The following is an 11,014-nucleotide window of genomic DNA, read 5'->3' as shown; positions in this document are numbered from 1 at the left end:
GCCCCAGCTTGGAGGCCTTTTGTAAGTGACTTGATTGGTGGACCCTCTGTTTCCTCATCTGTAAAACAGTATGTATGTCAGAAGCTTCCTGGGAGGATTCATCATATACCAAGTATTTTACTTGGTTCCTAAAAAGTGCCAGACACTTTGCTAGGTGCCAAGGGTACAAAACTAGATGAGAAAAGACAGTCTTGGTCTTCTAGGAACCTACTATCTAGCATAAGAGATAGACAATTAAAAAGTCAACAAACAGATTAAAAACTGCTAAGTGTGGGCCGGTTTGGTAGCGCACTGCTACAGTGCGCCGCTTGGGAGTGCGGTGGCGCTCCCACCGAGGGTTCGGATCCCACATACAGACCGGTTCCCACTCACTGGCTGAGCGAGGTGCGGGTGCGACACTGAGGGTTGCGATCCCGGTCCGGTACGGGCGCAACACTGAGGGTTGCGATCCGTTGCCGGACACGAAAAAAGACAAAAAAAAAAAAACTGCTAAGTGTGATAAGTACTATGAAGAAGTTAGGCAGGAGGGGGATCTACTTTTTATTTCAAGAGGCCAGGGAAAATCTCTGAGGAAGAGAAACTCATTGAGACCAGAGAATTTGGAAGGACGCTAGCCGGCACAGAGCAAATGAACATTCCGAGGAGAGGAGTAACATGTGCAGAGGCAGGAGAAGTTTCAGGTGTTCCAGGAAGTGCAAAGAACCCTAGAGCATAAGGGTGAGGTGGGGGACATAGCCTGCAACGAGTTGGGGAGGAGGGCCCTGGCTGGATCGTGGCAGGAGTCTGGTTCTACCCTAAATGAAATGGTAAGCCACTGAAAAGCTGTAAGTGGGGGCATCATGTCCAGATGAGTATTGTAAAACTATTGTTCTGCTGAATGCTGAACAGACTTGAGGGGGCAAGAGTAGGAAGGAGTGGGGATATTGTTTAGGAGGGTATCTATTGCAACAGCCTAGGGGAGAGGCGGTCATGTCTCAGATTAGGGTGGGGATAGTGAGCTTGAGAAATACTTTGAAGTTAGCACCAAAGATCTAGTATATGGGTGGGAAGAGGGAGGATAAGGGTGAAATCAAGTATGACTCAGGTTTCTGGACTGAGTGAACAGGTAGAAAATATTGCAGCTGATACGGATAAGACTAGAGGAGGTACAGGTTTTGGCGCAGGGATGAGGTAACCTGTAAAATACCTTGTCCAGTGCCTGGCACATAGAACACAATCAATAAAGGCCGGCCTGTGGCTCACTTGGTAGAGTGCGGTGCTGATAACACCAAGGCCACGGGTTCGGATCCTATATAGGGATGGCCGGTTTGCTCACTGGCTGAGCGTGGTGCTGACAACACCAAGTCAAGGGTTGAGATCCCCTTACCGGTCATCTTTAAAAAAAAAAAAAGAACACAATCAATAAATGGGAATTATTACTACTCTCTGGTAATTCTGTGTTCCATAAAAATGGTTAACTTCTCTGTTCTTAAATGAATATGCAAGCATGAAATAGGATTCTGAAAATGGATAGCAACAGGTCTCTCTGAAATAAACACAGAAAACTTCACTAAGAGATTATGATGCCTGCAATACAGCTGATAGAGTTTGGGTGTGTTGTCCCCACCAAAACTCATGTGGAAATCTGATCCCCAAATGTGGCAGTGCTGGAAGCTGTTTGAGTCATGGGGGTGGATCCCTCATGAATGGATTAATGCTCTCCCTAGGTGGGGGGAGTAATGAGTGAGTTCTCGCTGTATTAGTTCCTGCAAGAGCTGGTTGTTTATAGGACCCTGGTACCTTCTCTCTCTCTCTCTTTTGCTTCCTTTCGCCATGTGATCTGCTTGTACCTGCTGGCTCCCTGCCACTTTCTGCCATCAGTAGAAGCAGCCTGAGGCCTGTGCCAGATGCAGCTGTCCCAGAATCGTAAGCCAAATAAACCTCTGTTCTTTATAAATTACCTAGTCTCAGGTATTTCTGTTACAGCAACACAAAATGGACTAAACCAAGTGAAGAAACTGGTTTACCAGACCACCACCTGATAAGGTCTGTGCTTCTCTGAAATTACATTAATGAAAATATGTAAGTACTAGAACACTTCACATTTAAAGCTTTTATTTTGAAAAATAAAATACAAAAGGTTTTAAGTTGTAAATGTATACGGTAATTTCTCAACTTCTCAGAAACAATGAATTATTTAAATAATTAAGATATTCAATATTATCCACATCAACCCATTTAAACAGGCACAAGTGTTCTACAAAACATTAGAACATGTACAGACAACCTATTCCAAAATCAAATTGCCCAATTTTGCTTACAGACTCCCATTTTTAAACCCTCCCTCAAAAACAAAGTTTGGAATCCGGTAAAAAGAACATGAGGACAAGAGCAGTTTTAACAGAAAGCACAGGCGCCCTCGGGCTCTTCCTCCGGAGATATCGCCGTGCATGTCACTGGTACCCAGCGCACTTTACTCGAGAAGCAGATCCTTGGGGCCGCTGCCCTTCTCCGGGTGCACACACTCCGCTGGTCTCGGCAGGGGGAAGCTGGTCCTAGACAGCTCCCTTCAGTTGAAAAGCCAGCAGTCTCTCCTGGCAGACAAGCACAGTGCGGTTACGGGTGTGCGTGGCGTCCGTCTCCACCCACTCCTCCCTGCCGAGGCCCCGCAGGCTCTGTGGTGCAGTGGGCAGGGGAGGCACCATCCCTGCTGGACGCCTGAGAGTTAACTTGTATGCACAAGACAGGCAGGTGGTGGCCAACTGCCGCTGATTTCTAGAGGACTGTGCTGTCATCTCAAGGTGTGACTCTCCTCATCTGAAGAGGAGTGTACTAGCGCCCTCTAAATGAAGCTCTAGGGAACAAGGTGACTGTCAGTGGGATGCCCACGAGAGCCAAAAGACAAGGTGAAATTCCAGTGTCTGGGATGCCCGGCCACCTTCCCAGCTTCTGGAGTCCTTCTCTCAGTGCATGTGGCACTGAAGGCCTCAGCAAGCAAATGAGGAGGACTGAGGGCTGGGGTCAACGTAAGGTGTCCTATCCTATAAAACACCCAATGGTCAGTGAATGAGCCCCTGTGTGTGTGTTTAGGGAGGGGTGGGAGGGTTGCCTATAAACTTTGGAAGCATTTTGTTTGTTTTTTGTCAGCAGGCTGGTATGGGGATCCAAACCCTTGACCTTGATGTTACAAGGCGGTTGAGAGCATTCTGGGTAAACAAGAGTTATCCACGGCCTGATACACACGTCATACATGCATATCCACAGAGTGTAAGTGTAACCTCCAGCTTCTGCTTCTTAGCAAAAGACAACCATAGTCCTGAAGCCTATTAACATTGTTAGATCACTGCCATCTGTGATTTTGACATAGCAGTGTTCATTTGCTTCTTATGTCTATAATCCATTAGCACACAGCAAGTCCTAACAATCTCTTACTTAAATTACCCAAACTCAGTTTTCTCCTCAGTGTGACAGGAATAATACCACCTACTCACCAGAGTGGTTTGAAAACTGAAAGAAATCGCCAGCACATGCACGCACACACATGCACACACAAGAGAGTACTCCAAAAAGTCCATGGAAAGATTCGTATTATCTTTTTTTTTTTTTTTGTCTTTTTTCGTGTCCGGCAATGGATCGCAACCCTCGGTGCTGTGTCCGCACCTCGCTCAGCCAGTGAGCGGGAACCAGTCTGTATGTGGGATCCGAACCCTCGGCGGGAGCACCACCGCGCTCCCAAGCAGCGCACTGTAGCAGTGCGCCACCGGGCCGGCCCCCATATTATCTTTTAATCCTATTTTTCCATGAACTTTTACATGGTTATTAAATATGGACAGACACAGTGATGTGCTGGGAAGGTGATGTGCCCAGATTCGGCGGGGAGGGCACAGCAGCCATGTTCAGAGCACCCTGGACCTCACCCCAAGTGTCTCTACATTTGGCTGGTCCTGAGTTGTATCCTTTGTAATAAAACTGTAATTGTAAATACAGCACTCTTCTGAGTTCTGTGAACCATTCTAGCAAATTATCAAACCTGAGGGTTCTGTGGGCTTCAGTTTTCTCGTTCGTTCTAAGTTAAACAAAAGTCCTTTATAGACCTTTTTCTAAATATGCATGATGCATTAAATGAAACTAACCACAGTAAAGGATCTGAATTGCCTGCTGAGTCTTTTGCCCAATTTTTATCTTTTTCTTTGTTGTGTTTTCTTTAGGTGGCTGGCTGATATGGGGATCCACACCCTTGGCCATGGTGTTATCAATACCGCGCTCTAACCAACTGAGCTAACCATCCAGCAATTTTGTTATCTTTTTCTTTTTTTTTTTTTTTTTGGTCCTTTTTGAGACTGGCCGCACCGCGCTCAGCCAATGAGCACACCGGCCATCCCTATATAGGATCTGAACCCGCGGCGGGAGCGCCACTGTGCTCCCAGCGCCGCACTCTCCCGAGTGTGCCACAGGCTCGGCCCTTGTTATCTTTTTCTAATGGATTTGTAGGAACACTGTGCTCCCAGCGCCACACTCTCCCGAGTGTGCCACAGGCTCGGCCCTTGTTATCTTTTTCTTTTTTTTTTTTTGGTCCTTTTTGAGACTGGCCGCCCCGCGCTCAGCCAATGAGCACACCGGCCATCCCTATATAGGCTCTGAACCCGCGGCGGGAGCGCCACTGTGCTCCCAGCGCCGCACTCTCCCGAGTGTGCCACAGGCTCGGCCCTTGTTATCTTTTTCTAATGGATTTGTAGGAATTCTCTATATTCTGCAGATGAGTCCTTTGTTTCAAATATTTTCTCTTGGGGCTTACTTTTTACTCTCTTTATGATGACTTTAAGAAGTAAGCATTCTCAATTTTAATGTAGTCCAAATTATCCATCTTTAAATTAATAATCAGTACTTTTCATGACTGTGTAAGAAATTCTTCTGTCTTAAGTTTATGAAGTTATTCTCCTCTATTATGTTCTAATAACTTCATTATTTTGCCTTTCTATAACCCACCTGAAAACAATTTTGTGTAAGCTGTGAAGCAGAGGTATCCTGTAATTTTAGACTCAAATTCTCTTTCTTGATTCCTTCATACTTATGTAAACCAGTCTTTGGATTTGACATTTCTTCAACAGTGCCTCTTGGATCATTCTCTGGCTCCAAATCCCACAGCCTGAAAGTGAGTCTGTACATGATTCTACCTAAGTTTCTGGGACATCATCTTTGTCTGCAAGAATTGATCAGAGTCTTTCGGATACATCAGGAGTTCTTTGAGATATTTTTTTCCTTCTGACTTCTGACGACTTATTCTAGTTTCTTACCCATAATAGATACTCAGTAAATATTTGTTGAATGAATGAATATTGAACATTTGCTAATAAGAATATGCCTTAAAAGTACTTTGGAATTCTCAGTTACTATATATCAATTCCTGGTGGCTGACTGTTATCAGACAAGATCAGAGAAGGCAGTGCCTTCACTCCAGGCTTGCTGCCGGCAACGTGACTTTATGTAAGTCTATGATATGGTGTTTCCCTCACCAACCCATACTGGGAACATTTTTAGAAACTGAGTTCAGTACTGAGTCTTCCTTTCCTATTAAAAAGCTAATCACTGACAGCAGCAGCTTACAGGCAACATGCATGGTCACTGTGCTAGAAAGGGAGGTCTGCTGCAGTCACAAGAAGTGGTTATCCGTTTTTCCTGACTACTACATGGAATGACGGAGGACGCTGAGATGCAGGACACTCTCTGAGCTACTCCAGGCATGTCAGCCAGAACACTCCGTTTCTCTCCAACTCAACAATACTGGAATGTGAGGGAGTGAGAGTGTGACTTATAGGGATAACTCTAGATCTCTTGAAATTAATTTTTTAAAATGTAAAAGTAACAAGCTTCAAAATCTCACCAAGTTCCAGTGGCTGTGTATATTCACAGGTCTTCTAGGCTCCAAACGAGAAAAGTGAAAAGGCCATGGATGTGTGTGTAATAACAAAGAAGGTGGCTGAACATTTTTATTTAAAATTAGAGGGCTGGAGCAGATTTGCCATAGCACACTTTTTATGTGTGGAATGCTCTATGGCTTGTGCATGACCTCAAGCAATCAGACTTTAGTTATCAATCAAGTATCTTCCTAGTTTTGAAAGACACTGAGCTCTCTGAAATTAAGACTGTGTTAAATGATTATTAAAATCAACAAGTACTAGAGGCCACATATCATTTCTTCCATCAACACGCACTGTTCTCTCTTTTTCTCTTTTGTTTTCTTGTTTTTATTTCATTATTTCTTTGTAAAGACTGCTTCAGTGCAAGAGCTCATGCATTATATATACATCAAGAGGAGAAAGGAGACACAGTATACAGTACCTGGGGTTTTTCTTTAAGAAAGTCAGGTAGTTGAAATTCTCCTTTATAAACCTGGAAAACAAAGCAGGGATGAGTTGGAGGACACAGGTGCTGTCATCATCACTCCAGGATGTCTGCAACGCCTGGTGGTGAATGGGTTTACAGCTTCATCCTTGGTGAGCTGAGAACGAGAGAGAAGCCTGTGGGTTTGAGAATGGCCAGAGTGGCAGCACTGGTGAAATACCGTCACTCTGATCCCCTCCAGCTCCATGTTTGCCAGCCTGCTCCCAAATGTGGGCTGGCTGGGAGAGGGCTCAGAATATCTGAAGAAGGAAGAAAAGCATCCCTGCATTCCGAGTTCCAGTCATATTAGCTGAGCGAGAAAGCGAGCCTAGGCAATCTCTCTCAAGCAACCAACATAGAATTCATATAGTTTAGGAATAAGCTCCACCGTGTTGCTTTTTAAAAAATTTTTTTTGGTGGCTGACTGGCAGACCTTAGTATTACAAGGCTGCACTCTAACACTCTAACCATCTGAGCTAACCAGCCAGCCTTCTAATACAAACAAAAATTAGGAACTAATTTTTTTAAATTCCAGTTATGATAACATCAAAAAACCTCACCATAAGCTGGCTGGTTAGCTCACTTGGTTAGAGCGTGGTGCTGATAACCCCAAGGTCAAGGGTTCAGATCCCCGTACCAGCCAGTCACCAAAACAAACAAAAAAAACTCACAAAATACCTAAGAATAAATCTAATAAAAGACATATAAGATCTTTACACAGAAAACTATAAAACATTATTGAGAGAAATTAAAGACTGAAATAAATAGACATGCCACTTTCAGGGATAGATTCAATACAGTAAAAATGTCCGTTCTCCTCAAAGGATTCCCAATCAAAATTCCAGCATAATTTTTTTGAAGGGGAGAGGGATAATTTTGAGCTAATTGTAAAAGTTATATGGAAGTGCATATGGCCAAGAATAATCAAGGTAATTTTAAAAAGAAGAACAAAATGGGAAGACTTATTCTGTCAGATATCAAGACTTCTGTACAGCTAAAATTAAGATATATTACACAGCTATATATACAAGCTAAGCTACTTGTGTAGCTGTAATTAAGACAGTAAGGTTTTAGCACAAGAATAAATAAATACATCAATGACATAGAATAAGGAATTCAGAAACAGACCCTCATACACAGACATTTGGTTTATGGCAAAGGTGGCATTGTAGAGTAGTGCAATTAGCATGGACAAATAAATGTGGTCTATTCACACGATGATCTACTCTACAGAAATCAAAGGTAAACTACTGCTAACAGTACCAACAATATAGATGAATCTCAACACATAATGATGGGGGCAGATCCCAAAGAATAGCATCTGACATGTCTCCATTAAAAATTTTAAAAGTTCCTAAGTAGACAAAACAACTCTATGATGTGAGAAATCAGGATACTGCTTCCTCTGGGGCAGGGTAGGTGGTAGTGACTGGGAGAGGGGATGAGAGAGGGCTTCCAGAGTGCCAGTAACGTGTGCCTTGACATGGGGAGTGATTATGAGGGCATATTCATTTTGTGATCATTTATTGAGATATGATTGGTGTACTTTTCTGTTTGTATGTTATACTACAATAACAAAATTCAATAAACAAGTCAGTGGCTTAATGTCAAAAATTTACTGCTAAAACACACACACACAACACACAAACATGCACTGTTTAAGAACAAAGATGTCTGTTTCAACAGCGTTTGCAATAGTGTTTGCAAAACAAAACCCAACAACAACTGGAACTATTAAGTAAGGTAAATAAAAAGTGTAGACGGGTTCCACTAGAAATAAGTTTGATTGGGCTGGCCAGTTAGCTCCGTTGGTTAGAGTGCAGTGCTATAACACCTAGGCCAAGGGTTCGGATCCCCGCACCAACCAGCCACCTCACCTCAAAAAAAAACAAAAACAGAAAGAAGCTTGACAACCTTTGCACTTGAAACTACTGTATCAAGAAACTAAGGTTATTGGAAAGAGTCACTGGGTATCCCTCAGAAATATTCTATACAGTGAATCTTAAGCCTAAAAAGTAAAAACTAAAACTAAATAGGTTTCCCCTTTTAGTTGATTATTAGTTGCCTGATCCATTTTGAAATGTAGCTGCGTTACTTCTGAGATTCAGAGAATGAACATACACTTTTCCTGGCTTTTTTCTCTGCAACTAAAAAAAGATAAACTTTAAAAAAATACAGTTCTAAGAAGCCTAAATTAAAGTAGAGATATCAGACTTACGGATAAGGTATTTCTGCAGAAATGCATCACACAGGAAGCTGAGGTGGATGCAGGATAACAAAACTGCAGCTGCTAGCAGTGTCTCAAAGCTACCACACCCTCAAATGGTCCCAAGTCCCTTCAAATGGGAGCTCGCCCAGCTACTCCTGCTTGCTCTGCCCTAACACCGTGGTCCAGAGGTTGTTTCCACTTGCTGATGCAGGATGCACCAATGCCCTGGGAGCATGTGTCACGTTTACCACTGACCCCCATTGTGACTGCCTGTTGTCTGTGGGGCAAGGAGACACCACACCCGATGCAGGGCTCAAGCCACTACTATGTTTTGTTTCCTTTTTGTTTTTAATGAGATTCTCAAGTGTCTTTCCTTCTCTGTATTCAGGGAAATGAGCCCCAACCCCCACTTTCCAGGCCTCTTCCTTCTCTACCTTTCAACCACATAATGCTCCCTTAGGCTCACTAAAAGATTTCCAGGCCATAAGCTGCTCAGGCCTACGTCCTGTGCTTTGGCAGTTCTACTAAACCAGATAAAGTTTAGTTTACCCCAGTCCCTCCGCCACCATCAGTGAATTAGATTCCCAAGGAATTTTTCTTATCTGACTCTCCTCCCTTAGGGAGCCTCTTCTGCTAGAATTCAGGTAGAGGGCTCAACTCAAGCCCAGGCAGTTATATAGGTAGTCAATGGCAGAGTGAGGTTCAGAAGGTCCCAACCCAGCACTATTCCATTATACCAAGCTCTTTGCATCTTAAATTACCATTAGTAAATTTATGGTTAAAGATTTCTTTTTGGTTTGTTGTAAAAACCAAAAACTAAGGCATGACAGAAAATATGAATGGGAACATTAAATAATGTAAGTGTTTTCCAGGCGCTAACAGTCGCAGAAAGGTAAGGCTTATGTGAAGGGGGAAAAAACTGAGTATGTGATGTCACAATGTGATCAAAACAAAAGGAGCCAGGTTAAGATATCAGATAAAGGCTCAATCAAAAAGTAAGTAGAAAGCTGGCTGGGGATATCCTGTATCATCTAGAGAACCAAATTCTCAAAAGTTAGGAACTATAATAATGACTAAAAGAACCCTCTCCACTGACAAAGCAATTCCTATTTAATGCAGGAAACCACTACTACATTGTTTATAAAAGCAGCAAAGTTAGGAATGGAATTTCCTGTGGTTAAATGAACAGTGTTTCTGAACAGTGCTCTCAGGCACTAAAAGATTGAGGATTCTGCTTGACAACAATGATGTAGCTACTTAGAATCCAAATATTACTACGGACCCTGCCACCTCAAGCACTGAAGGAATAATAAAGAGATAAAAGTAGGCTCCTGATTTGGAGGGCACATTGGAAATAAAAATAATAAGAACAGCAGCTAAATACTATTTTCTAGTGTTTAGACTGTACAGGCCCAAGGTTACCACAGTAAACCAGACAAGAGATGATGATGGCTTAGAGCAAGGAGACAGCAGTGGAGGTGGCATGAAGTGGTAGAACTGTGAGTTTTTCCCCCCTAATTACATCTAGATTTCCTAACAGATTGGATGCAAGAGACAAGAGGGGAATCAAGGATGACTCCAAGGTTTCTGGCCTAAGCAACTACCCTCTGGAAATAGGGAGTTGCCACCAACTCTGTTAGGAATGGTTCTGGGTACAGCAGATTTTGAGAGAAAGATCCATAGCTCAGTTTTCATTATGTTAAGCTTGAGATGTCTGTTAGACAACAGAAAATGTCAAATAGGCAGCTGGATATACAAATCTGGAATTCACAAAAGAAGTCTGAGCTGGGATACATCAATTTGAGAGGCATTAGCTTATAAGTGGTATTTAAAGCCTTGATACCTGATGAGATAACTCAGGTGCTTAGCAAGATAGAGAAAAGCACAGGACTTAAGACTGAGATATGCAGGTCGGGGAGAAGAGGAAGAACCATCAAGGATGACCAAGAAGCTGCCAGTGACATAGAAGAAAAATGAAAAGTGGTGTCCTAGAAGCCAAATGAAGGAAATGTGTCAAGGAGAGTGATCAATTACATCAAAAGAGGCTAGGAGATAAGATAATATTTGACCACAGGATACAGCAACATTTGTATATTTCAGATGCAAGTCCATTAACGATTTTTGCAATATTTTCTCAGTCTGTTGCTTGTCTTTTTCATTCTTTTAACAGTATCTGTTCCTTTGTCTGAAATTAATATAGCTTCTCCAGCTTTCTTTTATTAGTGTTATCATTGTATATCTTTATCTTTTTACTTTTTTTTTTTTTTGTCTTTTGTCTTTTTCCGTGTCCGGCAACGGATCGCAACCCTCAGTGTTGCCCCTGTACCGGACTGGGGACCGGCAACGGATCGCAACCCTCAGTGTTGCCCCCGTACCGGACTGGGGACCGGCAACGGATCGCAACCCTCAGTGTTGCCCCCGTACCGGACTGGGGACCGGCAACGG

At 42.9% G+C, this 11,014-nt stretch overlaps 1 protein-coding gene and 1 non-coding gene across 3 annotated transcripts in view; one reads left to right on the top strand and one right to left on the bottom strand.

The window, feature by feature from the left end:
* Positions 1-2,077: 2,077 nt before the first annotated feature.
* The window catches only part of TPST1 (tyrosylprotein sulfotransferase 1), a 117,607-nt gene continuing 108,670 nt past the window's right edge, over positions 2,078-11,014 (bottom strand). Inside the window, exon 4 of one of the 2 annotated variants that reach the window (XM_008585020.1) lies at positions 2,078-2,573. In XM_008585020.1, the coding sequence (XP_008583242.1) occupies positions 2,535-2,573 (39 nt within the window). In that variant the 3' untranslated portion in view covers positions 2,078-2,534. Of the gene's footprint in view, positions 2,574-6,225; positions 6,370-11,014 lie in introns of those variants that run through there. The other variant, XM_008585019.1, reaches the window with a different exon arrangement.
* Positions 6,929-7,003, top strand: TRNAI-GAU. Its single transcript has one exon. It is a non-coding gene; the product is annotated as a tRNA-Ile (tRNA).

Source organism: Galeopterus variegatus, unplaced genomic scaffold (genome assembly GCF_000696425.1).
Source record: "Galeopterus variegatus unplaced genomic scaffold, G_variegatus-3.0.2 Scaffold3423, whole genome shotgun sequence".
NCBI classification, from domain to species: Eukaryota; Metazoa; Chordata; class Mammalia; order Dermoptera; family Cynocephalidae; genus Galeopterus; species Galeopterus variegatus.
This window is presented reverse-complemented; position numbering and strand designations above follow the sequence as displayed.